The sequence below is a fragment of the Myxine glutinosa genome, chromosome 1, assembly GCF_964187855.1.
Source record: "Myxine glutinosa chromosome 1, kmMyxGlut1.1, whole genome shotgun sequence".
Classification (NCBI taxonomy): Eukaryota; Metazoa; Chordata; class Myxini; order Myxiniformes; family Myxinidae; genus Myxine; species Myxine glutinosa.
Genome location: NC_136261.1, coordinates 177,252,821 through 177,268,386, shown reverse-complemented (window position 1 = coordinate 177,268,386; position 15,566 = coordinate 177,252,821). Strand labels below are relative to the sequence as shown.

The 15,566-nt window shown below is 41.9% G+C and overlaps 1 protein-coding gene across 1 annotated transcript in view; it reads right to left on the bottom strand.

The window, feature by feature from the left end:
* The window catches only part of UBE2O (ubiquitin conjugating enzyme E2 O), a 120,095-nt gene that overhangs the window by 90,663 nt on the left and 13,866 nt on the right, over window positions 1-15,566 (bottom strand). Inside the window, exons 4-7 of the mRNA XM_068122737.2 lie at window positions 13,640-13,737; window positions 12,912-12,975; window positions 8,452-8,592; window positions 8,194-8,303 (exon numbers count right to left, since the gene is read on the bottom strand). Of these exons, the coding sequence (XP_067978838.2) occupies window positions 8,194-8,303; window positions 8,452-8,592; window positions 12,912-12,975; window positions 13,640-13,737 (413 nt within the window). The remainder of the gene's footprint in view (window positions 1-8,193; window positions 8,304-8,451; window positions 8,593-12,911; window positions 12,976-13,639; window positions 13,738-15,566) is intronic.

The following is a 15,566-nucleotide window of genomic DNA, read 5'->3' as shown; positions in this document are numbered from 1 at the left end:
CAGAGCATGGACATGGAAACGACAGAGCATGGACATGGAAACGACAGAGCATGGACATGGAAACGACACAGCATGGACATGGAAACGACAGCATGAACATGGAAACGACACAGCATGGACATGGAAACGACACAGCATGGACATGGAAACGACACAGCATGGACGTGGAAACGACACAGCATGGACGTGGAAACGACAAAGCATGGACATGGAAACGACAAAGCATGGACATGGAAACGACACAGCATGGACATGGAAACGACACAGCATGAACATGGAAACGACACAGCATGAACATGGAAACGACACAGCATGAACATGGAAACGACACAGCATGGACATGGAAACGACACAGCATGGACATGGAAACGACAAAGCTTGAACATGGAAACGACACAGCATGGACATGGAAACGACACAGCATGGACATGGAAACGACACAGCATGGACATGGAAACGACAAAGCATGGACATGGAAACGACACAGCATGGACATGGAAACGACACAGCATGGACATGGAAACGACACAGCATGGACATGGAAACGACACAGCATGGACATGGAAACGACACAGCATGGACATGGAAACGACAAAGCATGGACATGGAAACGACACAGCATGGACATGGAAACGACACAGCATGGACATGGAAACGACACAGCATGGACATGGAAACGACACAGCATGGACATGGAAACGTCACAGCATGGACATGGAAATGACAAAGCATGGACATGGAAACGACAAAGCATGGACATGGAAACGACAAAGCATGGACATGGAAACGACACAGCATGGACACGGAAACGACACAGCATGGACACGGAAACGACACAGCATGGCCATGGAAATGACACAGCATAGACATGGAAAGGACAGCATGGACATGGGAACGACACAGCATGGACATGGAAAGGACAGCATGGACATGGGAACGACACAGCATGGACATGGGAACGACACAGCATAGACATGGAAAGGACAGCATGGACATGGGAACGACACAGCATGGACATGGGAACGACACAGCATGGACATGGAAACGACACAGCATGGACACGAAAACAACAAAGAATGGACATGGAAACGACACTGCATGGACATGAAAACGACACAGCATGGACATGGAAACGACACAGCATGGACATGGAAACGACACAGCATGGACATGGAAACGACACAGCATGGACATGGAAACGACACAGCATGGACATGGAAACGACACAGCATGGACATGGAAACGACACAGCATGGACATGGAAACGACACAGCATGGACATGGAAACGACACAGCATGGACATGGAAAAACGACACAGCATGGACATGGAAACAACACAGCATGGACATGGAAACGACACAGCATGGACATGGAAACGACAAAGCATGGACATGGAAACGACACAGCATGGACATGGAAACGACACAGCATGGACATGGAAACGACACAGCATGGACATGGAAACGACACAGCATGGACATGGAAACGACACAGCATGGACATGGAAACGACACAGCATGGACATGGAAACGACACAGCATGGACATGGAAACGACACAGCATGGACATGGAAACGACACAGCATGGACATGGAAACGACACAGCATGGACATGGAAACGACACAGCATGGACATGGAAACGACACAGCATGGACATGGAAAGGACAGCATGGACATGGGAACGACACAGCATGGACATGGAAATGACAGCATGGACATGGAAACGACACAGCATGGACATGGAAACGACACAGCATGGACTTGGAAATGACACAGCATGGCCATGGAAACGACACAGCATAGACATGGAAACGACACAGCATGGAGATGGAAACGACACAGCATGGACATGGAAAGGACACAGCATGGACATGGAAATGACACAGCATGGACATGGAAAGGACAGCATGGACATGGGAACGACACAGCATGGACATGGAAATGACACAGCACGGACATGGAAACGACACAGCATGGACATGGAAACGACACAGCATGGACATGGAAATGACACAGCATGGCCATGGAAACGACACAGCATGGACATGGAAATGACACAGCATGGACACGGTAAAGACACAACATGGATGCGACACAGCACGACACAGCACAGGACGGACACAGCACGGCACTGACACGGTAATTACAGCACGGATATGGCACGACACAGCACAGACACAGCATAACACAACATGGACAGTGGATACGGCACTGCACTGACCTGGCACAGACACCTCACAGACACACTCGGACACCGCCGACCAAATGGACGACTAACGCTTTCTCACACCATAGCAGGCTAACACGGTATCCTGTGTTGCAGGATCTTCCCATTTCATACTTTTCCAGGGTGCCATTTGTGTCTGTGTTCGTGCTGTGTCGTGTCCGTGTCCGTGTTGTGCTCTGATCCACACTCGGGTACTTCAGACAAACCTCGTCCGATCTCTGGCAACCCTCGGATCTTTGGGCCATTGGTGAAGCATGAAACCATTTAGGTTTGTATTATTACAACCACCAAGGATGCATCAACTCTGCATATTTGTGGAAAATCTAAAATTATTCACCGTTTGAGTTCAATCGTACCACGAAGTAACCCATAGACAGTACGAATATGGTGGTCGACCTCTGAGAGTGACGTCACGGCTAAGCATGAAGAAGAAGAATTTGACTTTTAATCGCAACATTACTGACTTTATAAATCACAATTTTTTGGTTCACGAGTTATCAAGTGACCACTATATTCCTCATGTGTGTGCGTCTGTCTGTGTGTGTCTGTCTGTCTGTGTGCCTGTCCGCAGCATAACTACCCGATGATATCATCCGATCTTGATGAAACTTGGGTGGGAGGTTGATATCATGATCTAGTTGTGTCCTGCCTAGAGTGGGCGTATTGCGCCCATTGTGGGCGGAGCCACGCCCGAAAAAGATGTATTTTTCGGGGGTAATCGAGTTCAAGCTACATCTTCTCCGAGGGGTTTGGTGGAATCTGACAGGGGTTTCGATATTTGGTTAGGCCAATGTCATGTGTCCAGCCCCACGGAGCTCGATTTTTCATTTTCGCCCCAAGGTCAAGGTCACAAGGTCACGAAATTTAGAAAAGTCGATTTTTGATGGTTTTATTACATTGTTCGCTTCCTGATAGGGTGAAATGTCGTACATGATCTTATATTATCACATACATAATGAAATACAAGTTTTTCAACAAATTGCAGAATCTTCGACCTTTGACCTTTGAAGGTCACAAAGGTCAAATTTTCAAAGTTGTCGGAATCTAACCAAATTTTCGGTATTGTGTAGCTAACTAACCTCATAACTGATTATACATTATTTTCTATCTCATTTCAAGGTCAGTAACCTTCGTTTTGACATTTGCGGGCCTGGCCTGTCCGGGCCTGTTTCGGTTATAGTCCATCCTTTGTCATTGAATACCGCTCACTCGTGAACCATCGTCGTCTCCTGACTTGTTTTTTTATTAAAAACATATCTATTTTGTAGGGTATCAAGGGATAAATTAGCGTATACATGGTCTGAGTGTTTGGGTTCACATTTGAGTTGAAGCCACAATAGGAGAACCCGTCCTTATGGACGGGATGATTCCCCTAGAATTACCGGTCGGGATAATTAGACCAGAAATGGCATATTTTCATTTAACTTGTAATACCCCCTTCCCCCAACCCACCTGTTATATTTACATAAAGAGAATTGGGGTCATCCCTTCACCTTGGCAGAACCTCTGGTAAAATTAATTATTCTTCACACCAAAAACCTTCCTGTATCCTCTCTGAGTAGAACCAGCAGTTTTCAACTCATTTGATCCAGTGTTTCGGGATAACATAGAAGTCAAACAAACAGACACTTCTCAAATTATACTCTAGTATGAGAAAATGGTGCGTATATATGGGATTAATCATAATTCTAATGATATGAATGTTCCCCCGACATAACATCAGGCTGCTCAAAAGCTTTCTTGTAACTAGTACTTGCTGATGGAATGCAGCCGTGAACAATTTACAACCACCAACTATAACAACAACTGTTTTGCACATCGAAACATAAATGTGAAAGATTCTTTGCTAGGTTAGAACAGGACTCGGCCTGACTTTTGGACAGTACAGCAATTCAGCCTCTCCGAAGTTGTAGGACCATGGTCTGTTTTAAGAGCTAGAAAATATTTATCAAAGCATGAGCACAAACACCATGAACCAATTAGTGGGAAAGGATTCTCATTTGTTTCCTTTCCCTATCATGACCGTTTAAAAAAAAAAAAAATTGGACAAATCGATTTCTGACACAATGTAACATTTAGAAAGTTTCAAAGTAAAAAAAAAATCTGAATAAAGTAAAGAAACAGTGAATAGTTGTACAAAACTCCACAATCTATAAGGCCCAAAATAGCTATGCTGAAGGGGGAGGAAGGCAGGAGGGAGAATGTTTGGTGAAGGTCACGCAAAGGACTCTCAAAAATTGCTCGAATTTGTATCCATACGTAGATAGATTATGAAAAAGCAATAATCGGATTGCAAAGTGAAATGGCTTTTCCATGCAATTCCGATAAATATCCTTTTCTTACTGTTAGTGTATTTCTCACGACTAACAACGGTACCCGCCCTACGGGTGGGGCTTCAATTGGGGGGCCCAAATGAAAAGGCAAAATATCAGAAATTGAAGACTTTTTTTATTTTAAACGATTCATATAAACATCCGTTAAATCATATCACACGCAAATCATCAAAATCTGAACAGTATTTGTAGAATTTCAATAAAAGCAACGTCACTGTTCATATCGGTAAATATTATTCCATCGTGTTTGGAAAAACTGGAAAAAAAATTTGGAAAAACAATATAGCCTATTTTACTACAGGGGGTCCCAGGATTACCCACCCAAAATTTCGTTGCGATTGGTTCAGCCGTTTTTGCGGGAGCTGGGAACAGACGGACATTTGGTGAATTATAGTAAGACTAGGGCATGCCCGTACTATATATATGCCCGTACTATATATCTATCTAAAATTATATCCCCCCCCCTCTATTTACATGAAATGGTTTGGTCCATTCGCAACGCCAAAGCGAACGGCGAACGGCTTGCGAGTACAGTGACAATCCCCCCCCCTCTATTTACATGAAATGGTTTCGTCCATTCGCAACGACCACAGAACCCCCCCCTCTATTTACATGGAATGGTTTGGTCCATTCGCAACGCCGGCACACGCGATCGTTCGCTGCTCTCTGATTGGTTGAATCGTTTTTTGGACATAGCTCGGTAAGTAATTGTCCGATTAATATGAAACCTTGAAAAGGCACATCCTCGGGTCCCCAGCAATATACCTGGCAAGTTAAAAGTATATCGGACCCGTGGTTGTCGAGAAACAGCGGTCACAGACAAACAAACGTACAGACAGACAGAGATTACTGGAATTATAGATAGATGAGACGGTTTCATCATCTCCTAACTTTCCAACAGATGGATGGACCAAAATTGGTTGCATGATTGTTTAATCCCAAGTCATGGGTATAGACTACTAACTATCACGTTGCTGCTTAAGACAGCTTGTAGGCATCGCACTACATATGCCATCTCATCATCATATCTGCTTGAAGCCTTGAACATTTGAAATTAATTACTACCGCCGCCACTGAAGTGGAAAGAGGTTATGTTTTCACCCCTGTTTGTCTGTCTGTTTGTTTGTCTGTGAGCATGATATCTCAAACGGTTATGGACTAATTCGGACAAAATTTGGTGGAGGGGTTGGGTGTGTGACAAGGACGAATTGTTTTGATTTTGGTGTAGATCCACATCCAAATAAGAGTTTTCAACGTTTTTTTTCAAGTCATTCTTCACCATTGAGAGACCAGGCCAAAAAATATATAGCACCACCTTTAATAATAATAATAATAATGCATTTATTTTATATAGCGCTTTTCAGGAAGCCCAAAGACGCTTTGACAGAGTGCAAAACATAATGCATAGCAAAACATAAAGACAATTGCAAAAAAAGAAGAATCAATAGGGAAATATTCAAAGCACAAAGGAGGGAGAAGGAGAGGAGATAGTCAGGGGTTAGATGCTGTGGGTTAAATGTTGAATGCAGTGTTGAACAGAGGCCATCTTTAGAGGTGCTTTAGAGGCCATCTTTCCCCGCAGAGCAGGGGTTGGCCATTTTTGGGCACCTTGGTCCCCTTTTTGAAGCAATGTTTTACGCCGGATGCTCTTCCTGCCGCCAACCCTGTTCGTCGCCTCTTGCGACATACAGGGAATTACCAGTGAACTGGTACTCAATTTGCCGACCCCAGAAGGATGACAGGCTGAGTCAACCCCCCTGGTGTTAATTCAGCGATCGACTGGGATTCGAACCCAGGATCCTAGGTATCCTAGGTATCCTAGGATCCCAAGCCGGCACCCTAACCGCTAAGCCAACACCAGGCTCAGATCAAAAACTATATACAACACGATATTTCAAAAAGTTGTTGACGAGTTATGACAAAAATTGGTGGACGAGTTGGGTAGGTGACAACAATCCGATTAGATTTTGGTTAACTTTTGGTTAACGTTAACTTAAGTATGAGTGGAATACAAAAAAAAAGTGTTCAGCCTGGTGTAGGTATGCACTCTACAGAGCGCCGTTCTAGTTCCAGTTGTTTTTATTTTTTTTAACAAACATGTCTTTATTGACATGTTTATGATCAAGGTAATCCAATTTTCGTTGAAGTTTCAAATAAAATGTACATTAATTTTACAAACACCCTTTAATACAGGCTTGAAATAAATAAAGAAATAAATAAACAAGAAGACGTCATGCAGAGCACATTGAAAAATCCGCCCCCCCCCCCCCAAGAAAAAAATTCCATTGATACAGCAAATTGTCTCCATTTCATCAAGATTAAAATTGACAATCTTGATCAAAGCTTTGGTCAATAGGAAGAAAAGTGACGATTTTTCAGATGAAAAATGATGATTTTGGAGGGTTAACCTTTGACCTTTTGACCTCAAAAATAGTTAGTTTCCCTATTTAGTGACTCAATGTGCAAATGATGTTCAATTTTCAAGTCAATCAGATGAAAATTGATGAATTTTGAAACTTGGCCTATGTTGACCTTTTGGCCTATGTTGACCTCAAAAATACTTGGTGGTTAAATTCAGTGACCAGATATGGAAGTCCTCTTCAAATTTCAAGTCAATTGGATGAAAATTGAGGATTTTAGAAATACGGCAAAGTTGGTGACTTTTGGCCTATGTTGACCTTTGGACCCCAAAAACAATAGGCTTCTTGCTTATGACCAACTCTGCCATTTGGTTTCGTGAAGATCGGTTGAAAATTGTGACCTGTAGGCGACTGTCATACAGACAGACAGAATAAGAGAATGAAAAATCTTCAATTTTCAATCTTAGGTGACAAACAAACAGACAAACAGACAGACAGACAGACAGACAGACCCACAAACGCAACCGACCAATATACTTGAAAAATCTGCGATTTTGCAAGTAATAAATATGCTGCCATGGCATGATACACTGAGTGTGAGGCAACTTTGAGAAGACCAAACCAAAAAAGCACAACCGATAACGTTATCAATAACCATCACAATAGTTGTTAGGGTTGTAGATAAAAATGGCCGTTAAGATGTGACATTGCTGCAATGCTTTGCAAGTGAAACACCAGGGTGACAATTTATAGCTGGATCGAGATCAACCCCAAGGTAGACAGCCTACAAGTCAGCAGTGTTATTGATAATCTATCACGTTTTCTATTATCACTTGCTTTTATCAAGTCTAAATGCTACTCACGCTCTCTCTTTAGCTTTTCATCGACAATTTTTCAATTATAAAAGAACATGGAAAAGTGAAAACAAACAGGTGATGCAGTACACCCACATTTTGATTTGGGCAAACCTTTTTTTGAATTACTACTATCGTGCCCTAACCAAAGAATATTTGACAAATTCAAGCTGACAAATGGGAAATACATAACATTATCACAGTTTTACATTCCATTTCAGTCCAAATATTTTACCAAGAGTATTCTGCAATGTTTGGCCACAAAAACGTATTCATATGAAACCATTATTACATGGGATAGATGCAAGGAGAAAAAGGACGAAATATTAAATTATTATAAACAAATAGGAAGAGAGATTGGTGTGGAAGCAAATCGGGGTTTCATGTTTCAAAAATAGGAAATATAATTTCGATTTACCTGTCCAATTGTTGTTTCAGAATGATGCTGTCAGGCAGAATGCCGGTGTTGGAAATACTAGGCCAGTAACCCCTGGTGATCCATCGGACTGTCAGTTGAACTATCTCCACCTGATCAGAACATCAGCACAGTAGCATATATAAAGACATGAGTGAAAATCTCAATAAAACACAATTTCAACTTAGTGGTGCAAACTTTCCTGCCAGTTTATTTAGGTCTCAACATCCACATATCTTTTTCAACTTCCCCCAACCCCACCTTCACAACCATGGCTCGGAATTTGCTCTTCTTACGGATGACAGGCCGGACTCCGGAAATCCACTGCACAGATGCAAAAACCTGTGCAGGACCAATCAACCGCTGACCAGGGTAGAATCCCGCATATTCGTAGAAGACCCCCTGTAATGACATGCACATAGTTAACAAATGTCCAATAAGACTATAAAAGTTAGGATCCCTTACACATATTTTATCCACGACTGACAAGACGTCATTGTCATCCTGCAATTCCGCTATTTGGAGCCGTGAAGTTCCCCTTCCCTAACCCCTTCCTTTTCCCTATCGTACTGTTTCCTTTATTTCTATCCTTAACCTTGTTCAGCGAATTCTAATTGCTCTTGGTTATTATAAACTCGTACTAGGTGCCAATTAGATTCATACAGCTGCATGAAGAAGTAAATGTATTTTATTTGCCAGATGTAGGGCTCCCCTTTTTAATGAACTTTTCAAGAGCATTACCTGGTTCCTCCTAAGAACACAAGGGTAGTCCAGCATGCACACCAGATTTTTTGAATGTCCCTTCTTTTCTATTATTTGGCATTTTCTACAAGCTATGCAATGTCCCTTCTTTTCTATAGTTTGCCACATGGCACATACCAAATGGCCTTTTCTATGCCCCTGGCATTTTCCCAAGAATGGTTTTAGCATGTGCTCCAAGTCTGGAGCATCCGCTCCGAATCTGGGAGTCGGTGGTTCAAAACCCAGCCAAGTTATACCAAAGACTTTGAAAATGGTCCGTGCTGCTTCCTTGCTTGACGTTCAGCATTTAAAAGTAAAGAGCACAGGAAATCCCCTTGGGGAAATGCTCCGATGACTGCGGTGAGAAAAGCTGCGCCATTGTTGTGACGTTGCTAATAACAAGTTGGCATCATCCCTGGAACCTCTCTCAGTATGCTGGTCTGTTGCTTCCTTGAGCCTTTCCTACAGATATTACCACGGAATGTGCTCTCAGGGTATTGCACAGGTTGTTCCACCTGAGCATACTTTCAGTTTCTCTGCACGTTTGGCAGTTTCTTCCCATCCATACACTGTATCTGTCCCAAGAAGCAAGACTGTGAGGTATTCTACTAGATTTTTTTCCACACACAGCATCACTTTGGAACAGTTTACCTGCATCCTGCTTTCCCCTCTATCCCAACCTACCTCAATTCAAGTGGAATGTCAATAGATTCCTCCTTTCTGTTTAATATCTAAACTTTCCTTTGTGTGGCCCCCACCTCGAGTGTCCTTAAAGGTTTGTGGCGGCCGATATCTCATTTTTTAAAAACCCTGAATAAAGGGAAAAATGGTCATAAAACAGTCGGTGTTGTTGCTATCGTTGTAGTGAAAGTACTGTCCATTTATCACATTTCTAATCACTTTCATTCTCCCAAAAAAGGCAAATTCAGGGGTTTTCCACGTTTGAGAAAATAGGTGTCAAATGAAAAGCATACGTATCTGAAGAGCGCAAGGAGGCAAAACAATATGACCGGAGGCTCAGATTGTGGTGGTGCTCAGAGGACTTTGGGGCCATTTTGGCCACTTATTGGACAACACATAACTTAAATTCAATTATAAAAGTATACAATAGAGGAAATATTTTGCTTTTGTTGTGTTACAGCCTGAATTTAAAATGGATTAAATTTAGTTGTTTTTTTTGTCACTGATCTACACATAATACCCTATAATGTCAAAGTGGAATTTTTATTTTATTTATTACACATAAATTAAAAATGCAAAGCTGAAATGTCTCGAGTCAATAAGTAATCGACCCCTTTGCTATGACACTTAAAATTGAGCTCAGGGGTATTCAATTTCTTTTGATCAACCTTGCAATGTCTCTACAACTTCATCAGAGTCCACCTGTAGCCAATTCAATTAATTGGACATGGTTTTAGAAAGAAACACACCTTTTTATACAAGTTCCCACAGTTGACAGTGCAGGTCAGAGCAGAAACCCAACCATGAAGTCCAAGGATCTGTCCATTGAATAGAAGATCTGGGGAACGGTATAAAACAATTTCTAGAGTGTTGAAAGTTCCCAAGAGCACAGTGAGCTCCATCATTAAGAAATGGAAAGAAAATAGAACTACCCAGACTCTTCCTAGGGCTGGCTGTCCGACCAAACTGAGCAACCGGGCAAGAAGGGTCAGGGAAGTGGCCAATAACCCAATGACCACTCTGACAGAACTACACAGTTCCTCGGCGGAGATGGGAGAACGTGCTGGAAGGACAACAGTCTTCACAGCCCTTCACAATCTAGGCTTTATGGGAGAGTGGCCCCATGGAAGCCACTCCTGAGAAAAAGGCACATGACAGCATGCCTGGGGTTTGCAAAAAGGCAGTGAAAGACTGAGAGCATGAGGCAAAATATTCTGTGGTTGATGATGAAAATTGAACTCTTTGGACTGACTACAAAGCGATATCTGTGGCGGAAACCGAGCACAGCTAATCATCCATCTAACACTATCCCCACTGTGAAGCATGGTGGTGGCAGCATCATGCTATGGGAATGATTTTCAGCGGCAGGCAATCGGAGACTTGTAAAGATAGAGGAAACAACGAATGGAGCCAAATAAAGATAAATCCTTGAGGAGAACCTGCTCCAGAGTGCAAGAGAACTTAGACTGTGGTGAAGATTTACATTCCAATGGGACAATGTCCACAAGCATACAGCCAAAGCAACACTTGAATGGCTTCAGGGAAAAACGTCAAAGTCTTTGAGTGGCCCAGCCAAAGCTAAGACTTGAATCCGATTGAGAATCTGTGGAAAGACCTGAAGATTGCTGTTCAGCAACACTCCCCATCCAACTTGACAGAGCTTGAGCAAAGCTGCAAGGAAGCATGGGAGAAACTCCCCAAATCCAGATGTACAAAGCTGATACAGACATACACAAGAAGACTCGAAGCTGTAATCGCTGCCAAAAGCGCTTCTATGAAGTATTGACTCAGGGGGTTGAATACTTATGTAAATTAGATATTTCTGTATTTAATTTTTAATTATTTCGCAAAGATTTCTCAAAAAAAATTCCACTGACATGGGTTATTATGTGTTGATCAGTGACAAAAAAAATCTCAATTTAAGCCATTTTTAATTTAGGCTGTAACACAACAAAATGTGAAAAAGTAAAGGGGTGTGATTACTTTCTGAAGGCACTGTGAATATCATAAACAAGTGAAAATGGAATAAACTCCTGAAAAATAAAACAGTTAGATCTGCTGCAATCTATATCATTCATATTTTAATCTAAATTTTTTTGTTAATTATAGAATTTTATTTTGTAAAATAAAGTTTAATTTACATTTACATTTACATTTTAAAGGTTGTTCTTCAGAATGCACAAAAAAAGGAGATTGAATGTTAATATTTAATTTTCAACATGTTGCATTGATTAATAGCATACAAGTGGTGATGAGGAAAAAGAAAAAGCAGCAGCAGCATTAATATTGTCACGCTCCATGGTTATCTGCGTGCTGTTTCTGAGGGTGAGTTTTCACCCCTCAGCCCAAATTGGGCTAAGGGGTATTGTCGTCATGGGCGTCGTCCGGGCGTCCGTGAACTTTTGGTTTCCGTCAATTTCAAGGAGAACGTCTTGTCCGATTAAATCCATTTTCGCAGTGTGTGTTGGGGTTGAGTAGAGGAAGGTTCCTTTAGAAAATGGGCGCGCTGGGATTTTCAATATGGCCGCCACGGCAGCCATCTTGAAATTGGTTTCCGTCAATTTCGAGCAGAATCGCTTGTCCGATTAAATTCATTTTTGCAGTGTGTGTTGTGGTTGAGTAGAGGAAGGTTCCTTTCGAAAATGGGCACGCTGCGATTTTCAATGTGGCCGCCATGGCAGCCATCTTGAAATTGGTTTCCACCATGCATGGGCTGAGGGGTTACGCCCACTTTGCGGTGCTATTTATTTTACATTGGGAAACTTTCACTTGCCCAGTCTTATTGGTTCCTGCGACACAGCATCGCTTCAAACATACTGTAGGTAACTTCAGCATTTTTCCAACGTCATTACCCCTGCCCCCGAAGTTGAAGAGACATTATGTTTTCACTCCTGTTTGTCTGTGAGCAGGACATCTCAAAACTATTGGCGGATTTGGATTAAATTTTGGGGACACGTTGGGTGCGTGACAAGGATGAATTGATTACAATTTGGTGAAGATCCGGATCAACAAAGGAGAATTATTAAAGTGATTCTTCACCATTGAGAGATGGGGCTCCAAAATGATATACTGCATTGTACAGCACAATATCACAAATATTTGTGGACGGATTATGGCAAAACTTGATGAATGAGTTGGGTAGGTGACAAGACCAAGCCGATTAGATTGTTGTTGAGGTCTGGATGCAGATCCGGCCTATCAGTGGAATACAAAACTAAGAAACTGAGAAACAAATAAGTAAAAGAAGTGAAAAATGTGAACAGCAAATAAAATAAATATTTGACTAAATGCTCTCTTACCGAGTCACTGCAATGAGGATTCACATCCTGTAACCTGCAAGCATCGTCTGCATCCATGTAGCACCTAAAGGAATAGAACATCATACCCAATAAAACTTTACAATGCCTTTCTTTTTCTTAAATCAACAAGATGCTCATTCAAAATGTATGTGATGTGGTCGAGCAAGCGCACAAGCACATTTCACGTTCCAATCCCATAAATTCCCTCTTGCTGTGCTCAAAATTCAAACGGCTTACAGCATTTTGTTCATTTTCTACTAATGCCATTACTACTCATGCAAAATACACTGCCGTATGAGAAAGAGGATATTAGCGTAGCACTGTAAAAGGTGCTAGCTCAGCTACAGGCAACCACGTCTAAATGCTCGGATTAACGGCACCAAGCAGACTCACAAAATGCATGAATTGTAAGCTTTTTAGGACTGCGGGAAAAGGCCTTACAGCATTATTAACTGCAAGACAATGTCAGGGGAATATTAAAGACAATAATGTCACAACGTAATTTTAAAAGATTAAGGACCGCAAACTGAGAATTTATGACAATTAAATTCCATTTCAAAACGAATGACATCAATAAGACATTCGACTCGAGGCAAATTGTGAAAAGCCGTAATTACATTCAAGATATAGACCACAGTTTGTGTCCGTGTAGCTTGTTTGACTAATTCTGACATTTACCATCGAGACCAATCACTATTCCTTAGGTCACAGGACAAGACAATTCTTACTGAGCCCCATTTGATAGCTGAAGAGCAAGTTGAGTCTTCACTTCGAACACTCGGCCCAGCCAGCAATCAAGCACCACATAGTCCCCGTACACAAACGGCTGTTAGACAAGGACAAAGCAAAAAAACATTAGCTAGGCCCATGTTGCATAAACTATGTCAGGAAAAGAAAGATGACACAGGTTCAATGTAAATTGTTGTAAAATGAGCACAAACACGAAGCACCAGCATGTGATATTAAACAGCCAATCATGGCCCAGCCAAAGCAGTAGGAGGCTGCATCACAGATATTACTGCGATGCAAAATTTAACAAGTGAAATTATTTACTTTTAATGGGGCAATCTTTTTCATCAAAGGCTGCAAAACTAACTAGATGGTATTCATGGAATACTTACCCTGCGCAGTCAACTTGGTATGAGCCAACTCTTTTGTTTTTGAACGTTTCTTTTTTTTTTGATCCAATATGGCTGCCAGACCACGTGAGCGATGATGTCATCAATTTATATCCTCCAATATAATTGTTGCATAGATCATGCTCAATAAATTTCAAACTGATCAGACGAAGCGTTGTCCTTGTCGAATTATGACGTCATACTTATGGCACCAATGTCGTCATCATTAACAACACCTCTTCCCCATATGGAGTTATTACCCTGCGCTCGCAAAGTGAAAAGTGGGGTTAAGCATTCGGTTGCACACTTGTGCCGTGTGCTGTACGTGTGCTGTATGTGTGCCTCTGCAACTGTTAGTCTGATTGGCACAACATTTTCAGAATATGAGTGGCTCCCCCTGTAGAATGTTTTAGCCGGCGAAGCCGGTGTTGTCAATGAACGCGTACGTATTATGTTGAAAAAACAGATTATGCTGGATCCCTTGGCTTGAGAATTTCGAAGCTTTGACGCACCAAATCGCTCAATGGAGGCCGCCATCTTGCGGATGCGGAAGTATGCATAACAAATTTGAAAAAGTTCCATAGGAGTTTGTTTCACCCATCTTTGTTTGATTCACAATCTTATGCACCTCTAATTTGTAATTAAAATACTTTAAGACCAACCTCGTTATCTTCAACGAAAATCGTCACCAAACACCGGAACCAATGAGATTCGAGCATTTGAAAAAATACTTCAAAAAAGCTTATTACGCGTTTCGGAGGCTGAAAACGGCGTCAAATATTCTAAAATTGACGAAGAATTATTTTTTAGAAATCTCGTGGCCATAGGGGATAGTTTTTCACTGCCGGAAATATCCGAAGTTGAGACGGAATTCACCGAATTAATCAAGAAGTAAATTTTATCAATTTTAATCTAATCCAGAATGCAAATGGTGTCATTTTAGGTCTGAATTTGCGAAATTTTGTGAGCTGACCAATCAGCGATCAGCTTAGGTCAGCCAATCAGCACCATCGACACGGTTTGATTAACGACAGTCACACATTGCCGTTGAAACGGCGCTATCGTCTGATCTGTCGGCACTGATCTTACTGCAAGCTAACTTCTTCTGGTGGAGGAAGCCGCAGTGCCCGGAGAGAACCAGTCCTGACAGCGACTGAAGTTAGAAGACTACACTCATACTGTGAAAACGTATATTAAGCCCAGTTAAAATTTCATAAAATAGGCCCTGAGCTAGCACATCGTATAGTTACTTCCTTAAGCTTCTTGTGACATTTATTGTATGTAGGTATTGGGGAGGACTGTCTGCTCTTCTCTTGTACCAAGTCTTACCAGGTACGGTACCTACTACACCTACCTACTACCAACTACCTAACCCACTGATGCCATCGTGATGGGTAAAATAGTGGCAAGAGGCTTTGGCTTCGCCGGCTTATTGCGGCTTTGCAGTCGGGTACTAGTAATGACTATTATGACGTCATAGGTCATGTGGTACAGGCGCCATCTTGGATAAACTTCACACCTCTATATCTCTGAAACA